Here is a 25,589-nt window from a genome sequence, read left to right on the forward strand (position 1 = left end):
ACTGCAATGCTTGAACATTTCACATGGTACAGATCACACCTGGTAGCTGCAGTAGTGTAGCTAATGATCATGTAGCCCAGTGCCAAGCTCAAAATGTTGCCCTGGAAGTGATGTCACAACCGGAAGTGACATCATGCCTGGACTTTTTAAAAAGTGAAAATTGGGAGGAACACACCTCCTCCCCCCAGCAGCTCACCACCCATTTGCTCTGCTGCCTCCCCCAAGTCAGTGGCATAGCTAAGGCATCTATCTGCTACCCGAGGTCAAAGAACGTTTTGTAGCCCCCCTCCCCTCATGATAAAATCAAATTTAATTAAGGAAATAAAAAGTTATTGGTCCCATGCTGTATCATAACAACATCTCATTGGCACTCAGAACAATCTGTCTCATAGGTCAGTTTGGAGTAAGGCAAATCCACTTTTTGTTCCACAAGACAGTTGTGTTTTCATTTTCTGGTTAATTGACCATAACTTTGGTAAAATACAGATATTCCAGTGCTGTTTGTTTCATTGCAATCTGCATTAAATTACCTTTCCAATGATGTATAACCTGATGGTATTATTCATATATACCAAGATTTTCACAATTTTGGTCACTAGTGTCAAGCTCAGCTTGTTGCCCCCCTAAAGCCTGGTGCAACTGTTACCCCCTGCACCTCCTTAGCTAAGCCACTGGGTAGCTGAACTATCAACTGAGGGATTCCTTCCATTGGAGAAGATGGGAGGAGTAAGAGCAGGGGACCGAAGCAAATGGAAATTTGAGAGGTGCATCATACCAACAAACAAGAGGTGGGGCTGGGGAGAAGCTTTACTTCCTAATTCTGGAAGTGATTTTTACATAATAAGGCTCACATCCCCACTTTTGATTAAGGGTTATTAGATAAAAGTAAATATATTGGGTGCATGTTTATCTTTAGGCAAAGCCCAAGAAAAGAACTGCAAGGGAAGGAAGGAAACCCAGCTGATGTTGGTTATGCAAAGCAAGGTATCAGACATGAGTAATGCAAGGAGGATACAAGTACCAGGTGTCTAGTGAGGCAGGAAGAACACCCCGAGGTTTCATCTGTGTCCATGAGAGTGGGAAATATTAGTTGTGGGAAACTGAAAAATGGTCACCTCTCAAAAACTCATATCAAGATTTGATTCACAAATGATTATAGAGAAAAGTCCTCCATGGCACAATAATTGTAATGTTTACTAATCAGGGGTGCTCACACTTTTTTGGCTCGAGAGCTACTTTGAAACCCAGCAAGGCCCGGAGATCTACCAGAGTTTTTTTTACAATGTTCGTGCCATCATAACATATAACATTTATGTGTACAATGTATGTTGGTGTACCTTGAGCCCCACTGAGTATAACAGGACTTACTCCTGAGTAGACATGCCTAGGATTAGGCTGTGAGGCTGCAATCCTAGCCACACTTAGCTGGGAGTAAGCCCCATTGAGTACAATGGGCCTTACTCCCAGCGTTTCCTCCCAGAGGCACCTGAAGGGGGGAGTCGGCACTCCGCGATCTACTCATTTTGCCTCGCGATCTACCGGTAGATCGCGATCCACCTATTGAGCACCCCGGTTTACTTAGTAGGGGAGCAGTTGAAACAACAGTACAGAGTTTCAGCTCCAGAACCCATCTGTCCTAAGGTTCCAGAAGTTGCCACCACCAAGACCCATGTTCTCTCAGCTCACAAAATATTTTATGTGAGCACACATTTCCTGTCTTCATTTGTCTTTTAATGTCAGGAAAGAAGGTACCACTTAGCCTGTTTTTCTGCCATAAGGTGAAGGGTTCAGACACCTATACATCCTTCAGTGTCATAGGGCAGCCCTGATCTGAATCTATAAGACCATAAAATGGACACAAAATGGAATGTGTAAGTCAATACACACAGAGAGGCCTGGGAAGGGCAGGGAGAATCAGAACTCACTTCCTTTACATAAGAAGATCCCCTCTGGATCAGGTCAAAGGCCCATCTAGTCCAGTTTCCTATATCTCACAGCAGCCCACCAGATGCCTCAGGGAGCACCCACGAGCACAAGATACTTGCATCTCACTGCCACTCACCTGCACCTGACATTCTGTTTACCCTTGCACACACACACCCCCACCAATGAAGACACCAGACTGTTGCTTGGGTTTGATTGGGCCACTTTATTAAACACAAGTGACCAATTTTTAATGCATGAAAAGTACTGAACACAGCTTCCCTCCCTTGCCAGTCTGGAGTAGGCAAAACAACTGCCATCCATGGCCAATTTGAATGACAGCAAAAAAATTCCTACCCAGCCCTCATGATGAATGACCAGCTAATTTTTCACTGACAGTCATAAGCTTGATGCAGGGGTGTGCATCTTCCTTCCTTCTCTGGAAAAAAAGAAAATCAAAGACTGCAAGGGTAGTTTTGACTGACACATGGTGAAATTTTAGAATCAAAGAGTCAAATATTTCTAGTGGTCAGGAGGCATATTTGGGGTCCTACATACAGCTTTGCCCACTGTGTTAGACTTTTGCAGCAAACCCAAGAAGGGGTCTGATGGAGCCTTAAAGATTAATAATTTATTGGAGCATAAGCTTTCTATGACGGCTAGATACATGAACTGTTTTTCTCAGGTGGCAGTTTTCAGATATGTTATTGATATATAAACACACACAGAGGATTGGGAGGGGCAGGGAGAATGTTATTACAAAGTGAGCCCAGTAATGCAAAAGAGAAGTATATCCTATTGTTCCCATTCGGGAACACTATTATTACACGGATGAAAACAAGATCCATTCAAAAGAGTAAGAGATCCAACTGGTGGGTGTGACCCCTTCAAACCACTAATGAATTGACAAAGCAAAATTCATAAGGTATAAAAAAAACTACTGAAGGACAATCACTTCCTGTGGCAAGCTAGCCTCTCCCCAATCACGTTCATGATAGAAACATTCTGCTTTTCTTGGTATCGCATTTATTTGTACACTTGCTGCAGGGCTTTCATTTGATTAGATTTTTTTTTCCTGATTTCATCTGCAACACTGAAACTCAACCTAAAAACCATACATCAGAAAAAGGCTGATGGTCTGAAGGCATGCATGAGTTCTTTTCTATAAGGCATTGCTGGTCCTCCCTTCCTATTCTGGGAGAGGGGAGAAAAGGACCTTGGAACCTCAGCAGGGGGGCAAATCCTTCTCTCACTCCTTCCTGTACACAGAGACACAGGAATTTTAAAAAATATATCTCTATACATTCAGAATACTCCTCCTCCTCACTCTCTTCTCCTCCTACCTACCCCCTCTCAAAAAATAATAAGATCTTTATTTTGTCCTGTTTATGTTTACTTGGCCAAAACCAGACACTAATTGGGAGTACCTATCATACCAAATCTGCAAGGGCCATCTTTGTTGCTGTTGTTGAGAATAAAGAATATTTTCTTCATTAAAGTACAAGTGCTTCTAGCTATTTCCACTATTATAAATGAAAGAATCAACATCTGCAAGTAGCATTTATAACAGGAACACATACATTACTGGCCCTTGTGTTCAGAATTGATGAGTTAGAAAGTACCCCCTCTCTGTGCATTGCATGCATTTTCAATAAGTACTGGAATATTCAACCCCGGGTTGCATGTTTATTAGCTCTGAAAAAGAACTGTAAACACTTAATCCTCAAGGCTTCCAAGAAGAAACATTATTTCCTTATTCATTCCCACAATAGCTATAGAAGTCAGTCATTAGCAGCCCACTATTAGGCATGTTTACCAAGAATTAAATCTCACTGGGAATAGTGTTCAAGTAAGCATGATTATGCTTTGCAGCCTGAAATCAGTGGGATTTCCATGATTTAGATACAGCTGTAAGATTTCCCTTTTCACCAATGGGAAATTGAACTTGAGAATGTGACACCTGGCCCCAAACAGAACAACGTTGGTCAAGAATACCACACATTCAAGGAAGCAAATACTCGACATGGGATGTCACAACATTTACTGGACACCAATAGTTTTGCCCTTGAGATTTGGACTACTTGTTCCATTAGGAACTAGCAGTGCATTCCTATGCATGTCTACTGAGAAGTCAGAACACAATGGGACTAACTCCCAGGTAAGTGCATATACTAGGATTTAATGCAGGCATTGTGCATATACACTGAAAGTCATCGGAAACAGAAACTAGAAATAGAAAGGTCAAGAAATAGAAAGGTCTTTCTAGACCAGCTTTTTCCACTTCTAGCTACTTAAAAAAAGTGCAGGAGAAACCAGGGTTTAATTCTGCTCAGGAGTCACATTCTTAAACCAGAAGAGCACATGTGTGCATGTATGTATGCACACACAAAAAACCTCTCTCTCATGTGTGTGTGCCCGCATGCCCAGATATGTACAGGATTAACCTGTAAACTGCCTGGGATTATGAGTAAAATCTTTTGTTGGGACTCCTCTCCACTCCTGCTTACTTCCTTCACTACTCTCTTCTAATCTTGGTTTATGCAGACAGATCACAGTTTCTCAGTAAGGAGACACAGGGCACAATCCTAACCCAATTTCCAGCACCGAGGTAAGGGCAGTGCAGCTCTGAGGTAAGGGAACAAACATTCCCTTACCTTGAGGAGGCCTATGTGAGGACCACCCAACACCAGGATGCAGCACATGTCCCATTGGCACAGCTATGTCAGTGCTGGAAAGTTGGTTAGGATTGGGGCCTCAGTCACTAAGTATATGCTCAAGGCCCTCTTCCTCCTCCTGCTGCTTCCCTTATGCTTGGGAAAGAGATTCAGGACCCGAGCCTTGTATCACATTGACAGTGCAATTGTACATGTCTACTTAGAAGCCATACTAAGTACTACAATTCTATTCAATTAGATGTACTCCCATAGAAGTGCCTTTAGGAATGTAGCCTAAGGGCCCAATTGTATCCACTTTTGCAGTGCCAGTACTATTGTGCCAGTGGGGTATGCACTGCTTCCTGTGTTGGGGAGGCAGTCACAGAGGCCTCCTCAAGGTATGGGAACATTTGTTCCCTTGCCTTGGGGCTGCACTGTGGCTGCACCAGTGTTGGAAAGTTGGATAGGACTAAGCCCTAAGGCTGCAGTACTAGAACATTTCCGGGGAGTAGTGCCACCTGAATACAGTGGAACTGGCTTCTGAGTAAACAGGCATGGGATTGGGCCACAAACCTTCTTCAAGTGTCTCTTTTCACCACTACTCTCTCACTCCCTCCAATATGGTGCAGGCAGCAGTTATTTATGAACCTTTATGGTGTGTGAACTGATTGGAAGGTTTGGAGAAGACTGAACTAGTATTCCTGTCCTCCTCTGCATTCCCACCCATCGGCCTGTCCACCCCCTTTCAAAAAATATCAGTTCACTAGAGATCCCCAAGAACACGAGGATGAAGGCAAAGCTTTTTATGCTTAACCCATTTCTGCCCAGAGGACAGGTGTGCGCATTTGGTCCCTGTTGCGTATATGCAACATTGGGCAGAAATGGCTTTTAAAGTGGTTCAAAGCATGAGCTTGGGGAAAAATACAGAAAGGATTTGCACAGTTCATCTCTCCCCCCCCCCCATTGGATTTCTTCCAAGCCACTATTTCCTTTGGGGAAAAACAGGCCTGGATGAACAGAATTAACAGTTTTAGGGGGGGGGGGCGGGAGCGTTGCGTCTCCACTGTGTTTTCCTTCCAGAAGGCCAAATGACAGCTTCAGAGCAACACACCCCAAAAGTGTCACCTTTGCACTTGAAAGGGGGTCGTCAAGAGCCTTCCCCCACCCGCAGCTGCCCTTGATCGTCCCTAGCTGGCCGAGAAGGGGGGTGGCCAGCTGTCAGTACAGTCCACGAGCCTGGGCGGTGGGAAGGGTCCTGGGGGAGCCGAGCAGCTGCCAGGAGAAACAGCCAGGCAGGACTCCCAGGGCAGCCTCCCTCTCTCGCGCGCGCATCATCACACACTCAGCCCTTAATCACTCGTGAAACCTGCCAGCGGCCTTCTGCCGCCTGCATCTGAGAGAACGGGCATTCCTCCACCGCAACCTCTCGCTCGCTCCCAGCTGCACGTACATCCACTCCCTCCCTTCCTCTCTCCCTCTGCTGCAAACTGCTTTACCTTCAGCCCAAGGCTGGAGGGTGCGCGCGCGTGGTGCATGCGCAGCCGGCTGCAGCTGCCGCCTTTCATTCATTAAAAAGAAAACAGCCCAGATCCATCCTTCACTCGCAACAAGTTCCCTTCCGGCCCCCCATTCATAAAAGAGAGCCGAGCATGCGCACTGGGGAGCCAGTGCCCACCCATTCATAGAATTTCAGAAGGAGGCGCGTGCGCAGAAGGGAGCCTTGCCCTCCCATTCATAAAATAGCCATTTTCCCAGGCAGCAGTTGTTGCAATAGCCAGGCGAAGCGGTGGCTGCCGCTACTGACAGCGCAGCACTTGTAGGGCGCTCCCTGAGCAGCGGGGGCGTTTCGTGCCAGTGTTTTTGCTCCCGGTGGCAGGTCCAGCGCGCGTGATCTTGTCTCGGATTTAGGATTAACTCGCTTGTTGAGATGATCTTGGCTGGATCCTTGAAAGTAAGTTGGACGTTCATCTCTTTGGGGGGGAGGGAATCTGTGGCAGGGGATGAAAGGAGAAGGGAAGCCCCGCAGGGGGACGTCCTACTCCCTCCCTGAGTGTCTTGCGCTGACCTTCTGCGGGGAAGGCGCGCGTCGCCCTGAGCGCATGAGACCCAGTCCCAGGCTCCTTGCAAGCCTGGTGCTTGCCTTGCCAGCTTGGTGCTGGGCTGGCGAGGGTGGTGCAGCTGGGCTCGGGGGTCCCTGCGATCGCCCTGCCAGTGGATCAGGGGGCGTGGGGGTGAGGACCTTGCTGTGGGTGTCAAGCCTTAGGGGGCAGAAACGCCCCTTAGCCAAGCACTTTCTTGGGGTTGGCGAGCAGGGCTGCCCTCTGGCTCGGGATGCGCCCAGGAAGGGGCGAGGAAGCCCACGCGCCTCCGGCTTGACAAGCCCAGCTGTGCGCCTCTGCCTGGAGGAAGCGGAGTGGTTCCCCCGCGCGCCTCGCTCTGTCCGCCTGAAGTGGCTCCAGAACAGGGCGCTTTGGAGTGGCAGCTCCTCGCCGCCTGACCTTTGCTCCCTGCCACTGGATCCCATGCCCAGCCCCGCAGTGCCGCCCCGCAGTTCTCTCTCCCCCTCTCGTGCCCCCTCCCCGCTGCTGGGGTCCTGGGGGCTCGCCTGGGGACTGCCTTGCCATCGCCTCTGCGGGCTGGGGAAAAAACTGCGCAGGTTGGGTGCGCCAAGGGCTGGCTGTACCTGTGCGCAGCCAGCGTGGAGGAGGGGAAGGCAGGCTCGGGATGGGGCCTTCTCCACCTATGGCGCAGCAGAGAGATGGGCAGAGAGGGTGGCCTGGGGCTGGCACCACTGCGGGGAAGAACAGCCTGGCAGTGCGGCGCAGGGAAGGGCAGGCTGGGCAGCAGGGGGGCCAAAGGGCATCGGCAGGGCTCTTTCAAGCCCCCTTTCCTTCCTGGGCTTGCAGGGGAGCCTGACTAGACGGCCACCCGCGCTTCCCAAGGGGCCTGACATGTCAGTGTCCAAACCTGCCCTGGCAGCCCAGCTTTAGCGAAGAGGGCGCCTGGTGGGGGGCTTGCCTGCCCCCTCCCATGGTTGAGACACAACCTGCTGGTCCTTTTTCTATATGGTGAGGGTTTTAAAGGGAGATCTTGGACGTGGTTGGGTTGCACGGTATCCAAGATGGCTTGAAACGTTGACAGGGAAAGTCAGCTGTTTGCAGAGGTTTCAGCTGGGCTTTCCAGCAAAACAACCCCCCCCCCCATTTCTAATCGGTATGTTCAATATTTAACCTCCCTGGATCTGGACTGGTTAAAAAGGAGGGCTGCAAACGTGTGCCTGGCATCTCCCCAACAGGCTTCTTTCCACCTCCCCACTTGCCCCTTGAATAGAAACGTGAATTGCAGCTAAGAAAGGGGGGGGAGTGGATGTTTGGACCTTTTTTGAGGATATCTCCGGTGGTAACTGTGCTGCTTTCTACAGGCCACTGTGGCCTGTTTGGAGTAGGAGCTCTAGGTCTGTGTGGCCACATTCAAGCTGTGATCTTCCATACATTTTCCTGGGAAGAGGCCCCACTGAACACAGTGGGACTTGCTTCTGAATCAATAAGCCTAGGGATCGGTTGTGAAGCCCCTTGCAAGATTGCCTCTTTCCGGAAAAAGAACTGCAGCTCATCTTTTTCCAATGCAGAAGGGAAATGTTTCTGTTGAAGTCGTGACTGACTCTGTCTGTGCAGGACCATGTTATCTCTGAAGCCGATGATCGGGCTTCATAAAATGGCAGCAGTGAGTGTGTCTGACTCCATCACAAACTCTGGTTTTTCCAAGACTGGCACAAATGGAGCTGAACATTCATTCGAGGCGTTTGTGCAAAACTTGCCTCTCCCATCTGGGATTGTGGCAATGATGAAAGACTCGGCAGCCTGGTCCAAAACGTGCTTCCTTGGAAGCAAAACCCACTGAGATCAGCACTCCTGGTGAGTGTGCTTAGTACAGTTTTGTCTCCCTTGGCAGATCAGTAATAAATAGCCAACAACTGAAGACCAATTTGGATGGGTTTGTCACTCTGAAATCAAGTGTGCTTGGTGTATGTTGGACACCAACACATTCCCCGAGAGCTGGACATCTTCCATCAAAAAAGAAGGTTCTGCAGTAGCCCTGCCAAAAACCATAGTTGGCCACGGCCCTCCTAAAAGACGAACAGTATAATCCTATGCATATCCACTCAGAATTAAGCCACATTACATTCAATGGTGCTTTCTCCCAGGAAAGTGTGTAGATGACTACAGCCTGACACCCCAGCTGTAGAATTTCACAACCACCCACACACTGTCTTGCCTTCCTTAAATGTGACTTCTCAAGGGCTGCTGCTTTTAATCCAGCATATTTGTTCAACTTCTCCCAACAGGCAAGGCCATGGGACACAAGGGGCACTTGATTCTCATGATTTAGCAGAGCTCAAACAGGAGTGGATCAAGAAATGTGAAACCAGTTTGCTTTTACTGTTGGATGTTGTTTAAACCTAACAAGGAATGGCGTGGGTTGAATGCAAATCTTTTAATGCACACCTGCTGAGATTTTAAGTGTGCCCTTTTAAATGTAGGGCTTAGTCTTTCTAACACTCTTGGTTGTTGTGAAGGGGGATGCTGGCTTTTCCTTCCTCCCCCTCCCCTTCATCCTGCAACACTTACAAGTAATTTGATTCTTACTACCAATTGCTCATTTCCTCCTTTTGGCTTGGTGGTTCAAGAGAGTCTCCTTGTTTTGTTCTAATGGAAGGTGAGCTTGGAAATTCTTTTGATGTCCTTCAGGAGTTTCCTGCAGGGTGACCCATTCTGTGTCTTTTTTCCCTTTCTAGTTAAGGTTTGCCTTTTCAGGCTCAGGGCCTCCGGAGGCTGCCACTTTCCATAGCACATTACACCACACCATGACACTAGAGGTGAGACGATAGACTTTTTGGGGTTCTGATCCACCAGGAGGCCTTAACAGTGGCATTCTACAGTCTCCTGGCACCTATTATAAATTTAGCCCTTTACAGCTGATAAATTTCTGCATAATATGCTGGCCTATGGGGATGAGGCCCCATTTCTCTATCTGATACAGACTGGAAACCCAGCAGCTTTTCAAGCCTGCTATGTTGGTTCCAGAAGGTTCACCTGGTCAAGCATTGATGACTGACTTTTTCAAGAATTGCAGCTTATTGGGATGATACCTGTATATTGCACTTTTTTCACATTAACCTGATGAACACCCTCCTAGCTTCATATTTTCTTTGCAGCATGATAATTGCTTGACCTCTGTTTAGCACTTGAAAGGTAAGCTGCCTCCTGCTTCCATTACTGCATTAAAAAAAAATCGGCACTCAGGACTTGGTTGAAAAGCAAGAGCTTCTCTCAGATTCTTTCCCTGTTGCCTTGCTTGTTTCCAGAAGGTCTTTTGTTCAAGAGGAATGAATACTTTGTTATTCCCTTGTAATTTTGTGCCAGGATTCTCTGGGACATTCAACAAGAACGGTTAAAGTTCCACAGCCATTGCACGTTTGCTCAGTTCAGAAAGTTTTCGGCTCTTTCTTGACCAGTTCTTTAGAGGTAACATAATGTCCTCCCAGCTCCCTATTGCTAACTCTACATCGCTTGACGCTTTCCTTCATACTAATTACTTATGCTGTCTAATCTCTTGTAAGGCCACAAGTCCCATTGGTTTTAATGGGAGAGAGTTGAGTACATGTGTCATGGTATGGCGAAAATCCTGAACTGAGACTAGATCATGCCTTATGCTTTGGTTGAAATATATTTTCAACATCCTATGAAATCTGCAAGTTGCCATAAGGGGGGAAAGAAAAACACAACCCTATTTCCTACAAATATGTCATGGACATTTGGACACAGTAGAGAAGACAGGGAAGAGGAGCGATGGTCAAGATACTTCATTTCTGCCTTAAGATTTGTCTTTAACTCATTATATGAATATAAACTCATTAGATTCTCTAATTTCCTCTGCTGCTATCTCTTTGGGAACAAGCTTCCATTAGATTCAATGGGACTTACTCTCAAATAAGCAAACATAGGACTGAATGCTTACCTGAAAAGTACTTTGAAATCTCTAGAGGTGAGGTGATACAATGGTTTCTGTGCATATGACCCATTTTTGCCAGGAATAATGGCATTTGAATGGTATAGTGTTTTAATATAACTTTTGCAGTAAAAACTCAGGGATGAGCTGCAGAGAAGATTCTGAATGGATGCAAACATTCTATGTGTGGAAGCTACATTCATATTACAGTTCCATGTGTCTCAAATATCACCATGTCCGGTTATAACCCATTCAAATAGCTGGTTTTTTAAAAAAAAAAAAATTTTTTGGGTGAGGAAGCTGATCAAGCTAAGTAGCCACATAAAATACTTGGGGCACAAGCCTAACCAGGTCTACTCAGAAGTAAGTCCTATTTGGTTCAATGGGGCTTACTCTTAGGAAAGTGTGATTAGGATTGCAACCTAAGTTGCAAAGGAAACACAATGAATTTGTTTGACGGGCACTAGAAGAAATCTCTTGCATACTGCAGACATCTCTGTACCGAGTTAATGTTGCAGTTCAGGGGCTGTTTTACCTGAGAAGTTTGCTGCTGTTTATAAAGGATCTCTGTGCCTTGAATATAGCTTGGAGGTACTTCTGGATCCAGTTCTGAGTCTGGATGTATAGGTGATGACTATGGCCTGGAATGTTTGACTGGTGCATCAACAGGGCCTGTCGTAAAACCTATAGAGGTAGTCAGGCTGAGACATTCCACAGCTGCATCCCTTTGGATTACTGCTGTACTAGTGCATGGGGATCCCTACTGAAGAATATTCCAGAATACTGTGGCCAGATCTTGAGAGCAGATGCAACTCTCTTATTAAAACGGCCACACTGGCTTCTGAGCACAATTCAAAGGGTTAGTTTTGATTTTTAAAGTGTCTTATGACTTGTGACTACGCTATTTGAAGAATCTCCTTCTCTCACGTGAACCTGCTGGACGGTAGGAAGCTGCCATGTTGAATCGGGTCATTGATCCATCTAATTCAGAATTGTAGATATGTAGATATGCAGTAACTCTCCAAGGTTTCAGACAGGAATGTTTCTCTGCCTCACCTGGAACTGCTGGAAATTTAATCTGGCGCCTTCTGCATGCAAAGCAGTTGCTCTTCCAGTGAATGACAACCCCTTCCCTAAAAGAGAGCATCCAATATGCATTCACCTAGGAGATTCTCTGTGGTTGTGCCCAAGTTATGACATTCCCTTAGTAAGGAGAAGTGTCCCCCCCCCCCAATGGCTTTTTGGTAACATAAAGATGATTTTGTCCTGACATACATTAGACTGTGTTTGTGGGTGCTGTTTTATCTGCTGTAATTCTTCTTGTATTCATCCATTTTTAATTTTTTTCTCATTAATATTGCTTGCCAGCTTGGGCAATCCCAGAGTGAGAAAGCAGGATACAAATGCCTCTAATAAATATAGGGGCAGCATTCCTTTTGGAAAGAAAAGTGAAATGTTCTATACACTTGCATAAGTGAAATATTATATACACTGCATATGAAGAAAAGTGGGAATTCAGGAGTTACTTTGTAAGATTTTCATAATCCTAGTATTGCAAAATTTAAAATTGGAACTCTTGGGTAGCCTTGCTCAATTTTATTTGAGCAGTAATCATATGAATAGTTCTCCAAATATGTTATTGCACACTTCATTTGTTTCAACAGGGCACGTGTAACTCACTGAAATTAATGAGTACTCCAGGGCAGTGGCCTCTGGTAGATTGTGCTATTGTGTTAGCATTTGTGTTGGCAGCCCTTATTTTCTTAAGAAGTTTGACTGTTGTGTTGGTATTTTGTACCATTAATCCTTTTGTTGGAGTTCAGAGTGTTTCCTATATGGTGACAATCCTGGTGGGTGATCTCTTGCCAGGGTTCATCTTTGGGTGGATGGTGCGCCCATATCAAATTCATATGTCTGTCTGTAATGGTCAGATGGACAGAGTTTGTTGTTCTTCATTAGCCTGGGAGTGATACTGTAGCATTCTGAAAGATAAGGAAGCAAGGACTTAATCCATATCTGATTAGGAGATTGCTAACAGCCTGTAGACATTGCTTGGAACTTCTAAATAAATGAAGAATGGGGAAGAAGTATAAATAAATGAGAATAATTTGGATTTGTACGTAGATCAATAAAGTTGTTTTTTTTGTTGTGTTTCTATTAGAATATAATAATTTATATCCGGTTTGGGAAAAATTTAGGGAAACTGCAGCTGGATCTAATTTCTCTTGACAAACCCAAAGCAGAGAGAGTTCTTTCTGTGCCCTTCCTACATTTTTGTAACTCTCCTTTTTCAGTTGAAACCATAAGTCATCCAGTCCTAGAAGCTGAACTGGTTCAGCTAGAGATGTAGTTGGTGCAGGGGAAAAACTTGAATTTCGAACACCTGCAGTCAGATCTGAAAATATTATATAGAGTTTGGGAGGAGGGATGGATTTTAATGGAGGAAATCAAATGGCCAAATCTGCATATATTTCAACTGTCTCATTCAATTTTTTGTTTTGGACTTCATTTTATAGTGCTGTTGGACTTGAGTTGTCAGGAGTACTGTGGCTTTATCAGGATTGCTTTTTCATGGCTGTCATAGAATTTCAGTTGAAACTGTTGGGAGCTGTGAGGGCTTACTTAAGGATGGACTGAACTTCTATCTTTCTCCAAACCCATCCAGATTATTGAACCTTGTCTCTAAAGACCAGTCTTTGGACTTGGGCTTGAACCACAGTGCTAATTAGCTCTGTGGTCCAATCCAGACCTTGAGCAGAAAGTGTACAATAGAGTGGTCCTGTCTACTTAAGCTGAGATATTAAATTATGCAACAGACTAAAATTGATTTACATGGCAGCTAAGAATCCCTGTTTTTCCTGTCCACCTGCACTGGCAATAGGCTAATGAGCCTGTAGCAAGGATCAATCATGGAATCAAATTGTAGGAATTAAAAACATATGGCAACATAGGAATTGTCTCTAATTGCTTCTAGCCCAGTGTTTCTCAATGTTTGTCCTCCACTGTACTACATCACATGGTTCACCTCTTCAAAGAACCACTGGAAGTAACTGCTGATGACCTCATTGCCAGTTACTTTTGGGTTGGGTGGCCAGATGCAACATGACAAACACCAGTAAAAGGCTCAGAGCAGAGGGGAGGGCTTTTTCAAGCATGGAAAAGCATGCTTTGGAGCTTCCTACTGCTATTTTTAGGTGTTGTTCCTGATCTTGTTGCTGGGTGGCAGGTGTCCAGGGGTCCTGTGAGTACCACCAGACACCACAAGAATGACTAGTGGTACTTGTACTACTGGCTGAGAAACACTATTCTAGCCTAAATGCTGAAATGTGGTTAGGACTGCCAACAGAGCAGTAGCAAAACTGATCTGAATGGTTTAGTTCAGAACGTTTTGTTGAAAAGCGGTATATAAATACTGATGACAATGACTATGTTACTTTGGGTTTAGAATCCAAGAAAGCAACAAGCAAGGTAACAATTTTCCCCATCTCACCTCCCAGCTATTTTTCCCCAGTTGCGAACCTTTGATAAAAACAAGCTTTTCAGAAGGCTCTGTAGGTACTCAGTTCTTTGTAGGTATACAGACCAAGTACACCATAGCCCTATATAATCCACTGAAATATCTTCAGAAAAGTTTGTCTTCAGCTGTGAATGTTATGCATCTTAGTACAAATTTATTTAATTATTTAAAAGATTTACTTCTTACCTTTCCTGAAAAGATCAAAGCGACTTACAACACTAAAAACATAACGTTGATAGCATAAAAGTATCAAGTATAAAATTATAGAACACAACTTAGCTCTGTATTCCTACCAGGGACTTTTCTCTCCTGTAGAACAACATATAATCTTTGTCAGGCCATGATTACATTAAACACTTGGTAAAGTATATGCAAAAGTTGTTAAATCAACTTTTTTGGATTGAATACATCAGTAAACACTTTACAGTCTTTAAAAGGCTTGTAATTCCTACATAAAGGCTAGTGAATTGCAGTACACTTGGAGCACAATCCTATGCTTGACAACTCAGAAGTAAGTCCCATTGTCCACAGTGGGGCTTACTCTCAGGAAAGTGTGCACAGGATTGCAGCCTTAGTGTGAAAGATGCCCAATTTGTACTGGAAATGGAGTGGTTAATACATAATTAAGAAAATAATAAGATCATTTACATTCATCAGAACATTTCAGTTCTATATTTCTACTCTAGATCAGAATATGTTGTCATGATTTAGTGTCTATGTTGTGTGTCCCCTTTGTATCATTTAGGATGCAATCCTAACCAACTTTCCAGCACAGAGGTAAGTACCATGCGGCTCTGAGGTAAGGGAGCAAACATTGCTTTACCTTGAGGAGGCCTCTGTGACTGCCCCCCAACTGCAGGATGCAGCACATACCCCACTGGCACAGCTATGCCAGTGCTGGAAAGTGGGTTAGGATTGCACCTTTCCTGTATCTTTTCTCTTTCAGATAATGACCATTATGGCCATATTAAAGTAGATCAGTCCAGTGGATGGCCTGAAAATTCTTTATTTAGTTTCATTACAGAGGCTAAGCAAGGCTGGACCAGCTTGTATCTGGATGGAAGACCACAAGAAACCCATACACCAGTGGTTCTGAAACCCTCAGGGACAGTTTGAGCAGCTCTAAATTCTTGCAGGGGCGGGTGGAGGCAGCAACACAATCCTCAGGATAGCATTGCTAAAGGGGGTGCAGGAACTGGCATGTACTTACCAGTCCCTGCAGCAGCCTCCTGGGGGTGCGGGGAGTCCTGAACAACCCTCCTTAGAAAGTGAAAGTGGAGTGGTCCCCGCAATCGCAAACCGCAAATCGCAAATTGAAGTGGGGCTCAATTACTCTGCTTTCACTTTCTGAAGCTCAGGGAGCCCTGCGGAGGGTCGCACAGGGCTCCCTGCACTCTTGGGCTCCTGCACTGCTGCCTCCCCCCCACTCCCACTCCTTAAGGGGGTAGAGTCCAGGGCCCTCAGGCTGGGGCATCACGACGTCCCAGTTTGAGAATCACTGCCATACACCACTATGAGCTGTGTGTAGGGCATGGTGGAACACATATGTAATAAACAATGTGTTATACAGGCAATTGAGCTGTAATGACATGCTTGTTTTTGAAACAGATCTTGGAGATCTTAGGCGAAAGCTGCTGCAGCAATGCAAAAGCTTAACTGTAAGAAACAAGATGGATGTGTAGGAGTCAGGCCCAAATCCTAACCCACTTTCCAGCAATGGCATAGCTGTACCAATGGGACGTGTGCTGCATCCTGCAGTTGGGGGCACTCACGGAGGCCTCCTCAAAGTAAGGGAATACTTGTTTCCTTACCTAGGAGCTGCATTGCCCTTATGTCAGTGCTAGAAAGTGGGTTAGGATTGCACCCTCAATATAGTATTTTCCTCCTGCACAGGTTCATCACTCCTTGGGTCAGAGCCATTTTAAATATGTAGAAAAGGCATAGCCTTAGGACCCAATCCTATCCAACTTTCCAGTGCTGACGCAGCCACAGTGCAGCCCTGAGGAAATGAAACAAATGCTCTCTTACCTTGAGGAGACCTCTGTGACTCCCCCCCCCCATCGCAGGATGCAGTACATGCCCTGTTGGTATAGTTGCATCAGCACTGGAGGGTTGGATAGGATTGGGCCCTTAGCCCTTCTTCAGAGTGCTGGTGGTGGTGGGCAGTTGCATATTTGAACATTTTACACACTTAAAGAACCCCTCCCTGAATATGGAAAGTTAGCCTGTCAGGGAGTCTGCTAGAGTGAAATACTTCTCTGAAACACTCCTGAAAAGTTACCTTTCCATATAAAAGGAGTTTTTAAAAGATGTAGAGCATAATTTCAACTACTGTATGTATTCGTCCATCTGCATATATTCCAAAAAGGGTGGAGCTATGTGGAGTTTCTACATACTGTATTTGAATAACTTATCAGACAACTGTGAGAATTCACTGAGAATTCAATTCACTGTGTTGGTAAATACATACTCTATAATATCTTGTTGGTCTGACCCTATATAAAAGCCTAGCCACACAATTTTGTTTAGAAATACAGAATAAAAAGAACAAATGATACAGTTAAAAGTATACACACCACCTTTTCAGCTATGATTTGATGACTCCTTTGATCTTGAAAGAAAGAGCGACAGGCCTTCTTAATCTTGGTCATTGTGTCCTCAATAGTTAGAGCAGTTGAAATCCAACTTTTCCACAAAAATGATACAGCACTATTAAGCCTTAAATTCCCTTAATTCCCTTAAGATCCAGCCAAGCAGCTAGCCCTATTGTAATGGCTAACTATTCTGACCTTCTCTTTTACATGAAACCTTTTTAATCCAAAAAGAATTCAAATTCCCTAAATCTGTTTTCTAGCAGTGAAGTTGTGCTGGTTGGTTATGTGTGCCTGTGGTGTTTTGTTTTTCCCCCTAAAAGTCCAGTATTCTATAGAGGTTTTGTGAGGTTTACAGGTTTTTTAAATTGCTAACTTCAACATTTCAGTGATGTCTTGCCCTCCCCCCTTAAGGAACGGATAACTAATGAGTGGAAAAACAAGCAGCTTGAGGAAAAGTCAAAATCTGACATTGGCTTAAAGGGCAATGCCACTAGAAGTTTGTCCACTATTGACAAAGATAACAGTTTATCTTGTTCCTGGGCCTTCATAGCACATGCTGTTATCAAGGTCCCATACACCGTGAAGTAACCAAGAAAAAATAACATACATTATGCGCTAGGCATGGATGGAGGTTATCCGAGCCCAAATAATGCTGAGCAAAACTGTGGCTCTGGTCACTTTGCAAAATGGTGCCCCCCCTTCCAAGATTGGACCAATATTTCTATAGAAATCTGTACCTTCTGTTTTTTCCTTCATTCTTTCTGATTTAATAATTTCTCCGCTTCCATGGATTTCTATAAACCCTCCTCCTGACCTTCACCTGGAATTTTTTTTTGGTCTGCTGCTTCTTTAAATTGATCTTCTTTATTAAAAAAAGAAAAAGCTATAATTAATAAATAATATAAAGGTCACTGCAAGGAAGTGGCAGCTAGACCAGAAAACAATGTGTACTCTAAATTTGAACGAAGCCGTTTCCGCTCTTTGATTTAAGTTTAGTTGCTTCCTGTGGTTTTGTGTCCTACACTACAGTTGAATCTCTGGATTGGATCCAGTATAAATTGCACTCTTCCAATGAAATTAGAGACTAGCAAAGGATGGGTCAGCCAGTAAACAGCATTTAAACCAAATATTCTGCTGCTTGGTGTTTGGATGAAAAATAGTCTGAATATTTAAAGTATCTTGAGCCCTCTGTTCTGATTTTCAGCTAGATCACTTCTGTCTGTTGTCGTTCCCCCCCCCCCCCATGCATCCCCAGTCTGCTCTTCAAAGTAACATCTGCCTTCAGCTGTCAACTAGTATGAGGTCAAGAGCAATAGTGCTTATGGAACTTAAACCTAAAATATATGCTTTGAAGGAGTTCTTTGTCAGCTTATTTTTACAGAGTGAGACGCAAGCATATTAAGAAAGCAATCTTATCCACACTTACCTGGGAGCAAGCTCCATTCACAGCAATGGGACTTACTCCTGACTTGCTTCGGAGTAGATAAGCATAGGATTGAGCTGTTAGTCCTGTAGGCGATCCGAAAAAAGACAGAATGTTGGGAGGTGGGCAGTAAATGTGATTTGTATCACTGCCCCAACTTTGTGCCATTCTGGTTCAAGCAAATAGACCAGAGCTAAAATAAAACCACTTTGGAAAATTGCTAATCCGTTCCGGATATTTGTTATACTTAAAACTTAATATTTGGGTGTGAATTCACCTGTAGCTGTGTGAATGCCATGCATGAAAAGACATGTTGAACATTATTGATGTGAACATTGGGGTGTGGTGATGCTGTGTTGTGGGCTTGGTTTTTTTACTCCTAAAATGGGGGATTCTTTGCCTTCATTTGTTTCTGTGCCACTTAATAGCTGACCTCCTTTTCCCTAAGAACTGGCCTAAGTGATGTTACTCCCCCACCATTATATTTAGGAAAAGAATGAAAATATTTTTTTGGCCAAGCATTCAGGAGATAATCATTCAGTTTGCAGTTTAGTTTTTTTATTTTATATAGGCTGTATATGTCTTAATAAATATTTACTATTGTTCTTGCTATACATTGACTCTCCCCCTTCCCCTAAAAGGAGAGAAAGCAGGGTATACATTCAAGAAGTGAATAATCCTCACTACTATTCCCACGTGCAGATTAGGATGCTGAGGGCCCAATCCTATCCAGCTTCCCAGCACTGATGCAGCTGTGTCAATGGGGTGGGTACTACATTCAGGTCTGAGGGAGACCAATCAGTGAGGTCACTTCAAGGTAAGGGATTATTTGTTCCCTTACCTTGGAGCTGTATTGCAGCTGCATCAGTGCAGGAAAGTCGGATAGCCTGAGATACGGTAATGGGTGACGTACACCCAGTGAGGCGTATTTAGCTTCAAGGGCAACTTGTTCCCCTCCAAATGGGTAGCACTGGAGTCTCACCTCGGATTCCAATTCCTCACCCTAAGACACTTATCACAAACTGTCCTTCTCCCACCAAACTCTCCTCTACCTTGTGGAAAACATATGTTTCCTGCAGCACACATGCTCCTTCAGTTCCCCGCTCCCTCCCACCAATACCATCTCCCCTTGGTATTCTCACATGTTCCCTCCCACTTGCAATCTGATATAGGGAACTTTAAATGTTGGGCTTATAAAAGGCAGTGGAGAGGAGGTGAAGTAGCAACACTAGTTCCAGCAGCACTGGAGCTGGGAGCAGCTCCTCTTAAAGAACCCATTGGGCTACTTTCCCCCTTTCCTACTAGTCGCATGTGCTATTCAGCCCCCTAAGGTTAGCAAAGCCTTAGGGGCTGAATTTGTACCCCTCTATGTGTTCCCAGTCCATAATATGAAAGCATCAGAACAGCCTCTGTTTTTTGTTCCAGCCCTCAGGCAGAAATTTTTAAAAGGCAAAGCTATATCATTCCATGGCAAAATGCTAGAACTCTTCAGGCACTTCTTCCCTGCCTCAGTCTTGCCATTCTCACCACAGTGTATGTTGTTTTTTTGGCCACCTCCTTCTGGCATGAAATCTAGAGGGGAAGCTACACCTGAAGAAAAAATATAATCCTCACTACTATGCAACTAGGCTGTGGGGAGTTGGATCACTGGATATCCACTCAGCCATGTTAAGTCATGAGTGAGTCCACTCATAATGGATATCCACTCATGTGAGAGCCAGGACGTTGTAGTGGTTCAGGAGTTGAACTTAGACCAGGAAGATCAGGTTCAAATCTCCACATGTCCATGAAGCTTCCTGGGTGACTGTGGGCCAGTCACTGTTTCTCGGCCTCACCTGCTTCACAGGGTTGTTCATAAGGAGGGAAGGAACCATGTACACCATCCTGAGCTCCTTGAAGGAAGGGTGGTATAAAAATGTGAAAAATAAATCAGGAAAGCTATAGTGAGTGAGGGAGAAACAGAAAAGATTTGGGGCTTCCTTTTTTGTTACGCTGTGCAGTGAAAACTATCTCTTAAATGCTCTTGGACTACCCCCACCATTTTGTCTGCAGAGAGCCTAAGGTGGCAGGAGGCAGGCGGAGAAAAAGACCAATTCATGTGACTTGCTGCTGTTTGATTAGTAACAGCCAGCCAGAGCACTGTGCCAGAAAACCTGGATCCTGATTGACTAGGAAATGCTCTTTCCTATCTGTAAGGAGGATGGGAATAAAATGCCTGTCCTGCAAAGGATGATACTTCAGAGGAGTGAACTTCAATGGGACACCTGTGGAAGAGTACACTGCTGCTCCACTTAATTTTTTCTTAGGCCAGGGCTTGCTGCCCCCCACTGAACATCTGCAGCCAAAACTAAATAATATGCAGCTTGTTCTGTTCCTAGAAAACTAGTTTTGATCCCAGTGCAGATGCTGGCCTGAACAGCTCTGCTCTTTGCATGATGGAACGATGAGTGGAGCCTCTCTAACGGACCTGAATCCCTGTCTTGATGTAGAGGCTCCTTGCTGAAGATCAGTGGCCTGGCTCTTGCAGCCTTTCCTCTCATTTTTCGGGGAAAGCCCAGCCCTTGCATGCATAGGCTTTTGTGCATCAGAAGCCCCATCAGTCTTTGGTTTGGTTGATGCAAGGGAGGCACTTGCTCCTCTGCCACACAAAAAGCCTTGTTGCCCAGGGAAGCATCTGAGCCAGGCTACTGTTCCAACAGTGTGCCTCTGTATATTGTGTATATAGATACATACTGCCGTTACTGCCCAGAAAGGCTCCAACAGCTAGTGGGAGGGGCTGCATACATGGTGTGTGGCACCGCCTGCAATGCTTACCGCACTGCCCCCCCCCCCCGTAGCCTGTAGAGTGTCTTTCCTGTTGGAAATCTAATGATTTCTACTGCCCCTCCAAAATAAACGGCTGCTGTTAATCTAATTTTGGCTCCTGGGGATGGATAAAGGAGGAAGAAAACTAGACTGAGTCGCTTGTTTACTGGAACAAGCATTTGAATGTAGGCCACTCACATTCACACACTCAGAGGCTTGGACTTGGCCTCTGCCTTTTTCATCACCACTAAAAAGAAGAAAACTGTAACTGGGAATTAATGTACCGCACATGGATTCAGAGGATGTGGACACTGTTCAGCGGGAACAGGCACAGAACCATTCGCTAAAGCAGGATCTCTGCTGGGATCATCCCCAGGCTTAGTGTTTTGGATTGGTTCTCTTTGTAGGTATAGCCTTCTCTCTTCTACGACTAGCTGTTCACTGACTTCTTTTCCTCCTAGGCTCAGGCATAACCTGTTCAGTTTTCCCTGCCACATTGCAATCAAGATATGGTGTATTTACTTTAGATCTCTCAATTTTTGTATATTTTTTTCCTCTAACCACTATCTGAGGCAGGTGTGTGGCTCATAAGGAAATACTGTATTGCAGTGCTCCTTTGGAATACCACCAGAATGCATGCACAGACCCTTCTGATGTGAGTCATGCAGGCACAGTCCCTTCTGCAGGGATGATGCTAGTTAGAGAGAGTAATGCTACCACTGGCTCCATTATGGCATCTAGCACAGGACCAGCTAAAGTGAGGAGGCTTTTGGAATGGTGGCACGAAGCACTAATGTCTCAACTGTCCCACTCTTTTGCCCTTCCCTCCTCTCTTTCTTTCAGGACCCTTGAACTGAGTGTTTCCCAGTACCGAAGGACAGCCTGAGTGATGGAGCCCCGAATGCCTCACAACATCACTGTGGTCCCCAATGCCACCATGGTACAGCCTCTCTTGGATAGTCGCATCCCATATGGCAGATTGCAGCATCCTCTGACTATCCTGCCTATTGACCAAATGAAGACCACACACATAGAGAATGACTACATTGACAATCCCACCCTGGCTCAGCTGGCTGCTCAGAAACTTTCCCGGGGCCCCCATGAAACCACCCACCCCCAGAGATGTGAACAAGATGTCACTCACCCATGGATCTCCTTCAGTGGGCGGCCCAGCTCCATCAGCAGCAGCAGCAGCACATCCTCGGATCAAAGGCTTTTGGACCACATGGTGCCAGCACCAGTGGCAGACCAGTCCTCCCCAAGAGCTGTCCGAATACAGCCCAAGGCAATTAATTGTAAGCCCCTAGATCTGAAGGGACCCACTTCTCAGGAGCTGGACAAGCACTTTTTGTTATGTGAAGCCTGTGGAAAATGCAAGTGCAAGGAGTGTGCCCTCCCACGGACTTTGCCCTCCTGCTGGGTGTGCAACCAGGGGTGCCTGTGCTCCGCTCAGAACCTGGTCAACTACTCCACCTGCATGTGTCTGGTGAAAGGCATCTTTTACCACTGCACCAATGAGGATGATGAGGGCTCCTGTGCGGACCATCCCTGTTCCTGCTCCCATTCAAACTGCTGTGCCCGCTGGTCTTTCATGAGTGCTCTCTCTCTGGTCCTGCCCTGTTTGCTGTGCTACCTGCCAGCAACCGGCTGCGTGAAGCTGTCACAGCGATGCTATGACCAAGTGAGTCGGCCTGGATGTCGGTGTAAAAATACGAACAGTGTGATTTGTAAGGCTTCTCCTGAAGGGAAAGTTGGCAGCAGACCAGAGAAGCCATTTTGATCTCTGGGGAGAGGGGGGTTGGGGATGTCTAGGAAAAACAACCAGAAGGGAGATTCATAACCTGTGTTGTGTCGGCCTCTTGCTTTCCACAAAGAAAAGCCTCTTTTTCCAGAAACTGAAGCACTTTGGATTATTCAGGGTTGTGGAAGTGGTGATCCATACTTGTGTATATAGTGGATCTCTGAAGGAAGCTTCTGAATAGTTTTGTTTTTGACGGAGCCAAGGCAAAAATCTTCTACACAGAACAGTTTGGAGACTGTTTCTTTTCCCCCCTCTTCTGATTCCTAGTGTTTGTTACATCTACATTCCCAAGAATAATTAACAGAAAGGCTTGGCAGGTACATTAGTACTCCTCTTCCTTGAAGGCCTTCTAGTTCAGGGCACCCTTTCTCCTTTTATTTATTACCAGATCACCATTGACTCTAAAGGGTTAACATTCTCAAAACTTTAACAGGAACAGTTCCCCACCACATCCAGGCCCACCTAAACCTATATAAAGGGATCTTTCTGTACATTCCTAATAAAATTTTTGACCAGGAAAACTCTCCTTTCAAGCAGCCTTTAGTAGCTCTGCCTTGAACAGTAGCTTGAGATGCAGAAATTGGCAGATGACAACAGGGAGAGAATGTTCTTACTCGCTAGTTGGTACAGACCAAGCTGTAGTTACAGGTCCAGGGTATGGTTGAGAAGCTGGCAACCCTGCCAATCCCGCCTTAGGTCTGCCCATCTTTTACATTTGCGTTGTTTTTTTTAACCCTGCAAGTCCTCTGGACATGCATGTGGTATAAAATGTAGGGGTAGCAGGGGGTGACATGGCAGTATCCTGCAGTTAGGATGTTTGTCGAGAGCATCCACATGTACAGCACTGTGTAAGGAGCTTTCTACAGCTATCCTAGTAAACATGCATAGGTCTACATGGAGCCTGCTACTGCAATGTACATGAATAACACTGACTGACAGACATAGACATGATTCAGCTTCAGTGTCTCATGGGGGCAGTGGAGAGCAAAAACCATTTTGGCAGTGATATTGAGGCCTCAAATGTGCATCCACTTTGTTAGAGAGATACCAGTGAACTTTGTGAGGCTATTGTGTAGTAAAAAGGCTGGGGACTGCAATACTGTACAAGGCTTTTAGTCTCTGGGTGCTGGGAAGACTTGTGGCCAAAGTTCCATTCTTTCAGTCATGTGCCAGATTGTAAATGCCTGACAAATCTGGTCCCTTTAGCATGACAGAATGTAGTGGGTTCTGAGCATTCATCACACAGACCAACACACATTTTGCTGTCTTAAAAATTAGATCTGTTCCTGAGTATGTTTGGGGTGCTAATTCTAAAAATGGCATCAGTTTTGCCCTATCATGTCTAGTTTCAGAGATACAGCATAGCCTCAGTGAATGGTTCAAGCAACTTCCTTGTGAGGAAACCAAAGCCATGGCTTCCTCATGAGGAAGCTGTTGGAACCATTCACTATGCTGTATCACCAAAACTATACACGATAGGGCAAAACTGATGCCATTTTTAGACTCGGCACCCCAAATTCATATAAAACCACAAATTTTGAAAAGTTTTTCCGACCCTCAGTTTTACAGGCCTGTCTTGCATCAATAAATCTCTGGGGAGAGCTTCCCAGAGATTAGGTAATAAATAGGTATCGCACAAATAAGAACTTGCTAAGGCAGAAGCTGAGAGGAAATGCATGGGACACATTTTCAAACATATAAAAATAAACAGTATTCAAATAGGGGACCTGATGAATGTCACGTAGTGGTTAGAGTGATGGACTAGTACCAGGGATACCCAGGTACTGCTACACAATCATGAAGCTGGCTGGGTAAACATGGACCTCACAGGACATAACCTACCTCACAGGACTGTTGTGAGGAAAGATGGGCAGAGGAGAACAATTGGAGGAAGGGCAAAACAAAAATGTGTAAGTCTGATGGGCATCACACAGGCACCAGCCTCAAACATTTCCATATTATACTGAAAGAACCCCATTGAAATAATCCAATTAAGCTATACATAAGTGTTCACAGAATATGAGTCTAAGCTAAGATGTGGTCTTATCTCCACTTAATCCATCCTCCACCTTGCACTTGCAGGGTCAATGCAAGCTGCACACAATTTATACTGTATATACATATGGTGGGTTTTGTTTTTTAATAGCTATCAATGCAATCCAGGCTCCTGCGGAGAACAGACTTGTTTTTGGAAGAACAGCATTTGCTCAGCCTTTTCATTCTCAATTCATTGCTGCTGCTCAACTCCTATGTCTTCTGTAGAATACTATGTCTTTGTAAATACAGAGGAATTTCTGAAATGTCTATTTTAGTGCTAAGAACTTGGGAGGGGGATTTAGAGGTGCATTTGTGTTACCAACTGCCCACTGTTTTTAGCAGCCAATTATTTTAGATCCCATACAAAAGGCAGGGGTGCTGCTTGACAGAGAAGCATTCAAATGGGTGCAGCTTTTCCCATCTACTTGTTGGGGGAAAGCTACACCTGCTAAAGCTCTCTTAGTAGGGAAAAGTGGCAACTCTGTGCAATGCAACTTTCTCTTAAAATGGATTAACATTTTTTCTATTGCCAGCCATAAAGAGCTAAACTGAAAACCACTGGTCACTAATGTCACAAATGAAATGGGCGCTTGTTGCAAGCCAATAGCCGATTTTAGTCTCTGCTGGTTTATTTTTGAACTCTATATTGCAACACGGCTGTGATGGAGATGTCCCCTGTTTAATTGGCCCAGCAATAGGTAAAACCAACACTGCATTCTCCAGATATCATATTTGCTTCTTTGTAATTAAACACAAAGCTATACCAATAGTTCAGAGCCGTTTTTGTTTTGTTTTATTTTTTGAATGGGAGGGAGGGAGGGAGGAA

At 44.9% G+C, this 25,589-nt stretch overlaps 1 protein-coding gene across 1 annotated transcript; it reads left to right on the forward strand.

Moving 5' to 3' along the window:
- Positions 1-6,367: 6,367 nt before the first annotated feature.
- On the forward strand, positions 6,368-25,538 carry SPRY4 (sprouty RTK signaling antagonist 4). Its single transcript, XM_066616030.1, has 2 exons — positions 6,368-6,528; positions 21,769-25,538. The coding sequence occupies exon 2, from the start codon at positions 21,815-21,817 to the stop codon at positions 22,703-22,705; it is 891 nt and encodes a 296-aa protein (XP_066472127.1). The 5' UTR covers positions 6,368-6,528; positions 21,769-21,814; the 3' UTR covers positions 22,706-25,538.
- Positions 25,539-25,589: the final 51 nt, after the last annotated feature.

This window comes from Tiliqua scincoides, chromosome 2, assembly GCF_035046505.1.
Source record: "Tiliqua scincoides isolate rTilSci1 chromosome 2, rTilSci1.hap2, whole genome shotgun sequence".
Classification (NCBI taxonomy): domain Eukaryota; kingdom Metazoa; phylum Chordata; class Lepidosauria; order Squamata; family Scincidae; genus Tiliqua; species Tiliqua scincoides.

Bases quoted from the DNA above. Each gene is read 5' to 3' on its own strand.
- SPRY4 (XM_066616030.1), top strand. From the start codon at position 21,815: ATGGAGCCCCGAATGCCTCACAACATCACTGTGGTCCCCAATGCCACC.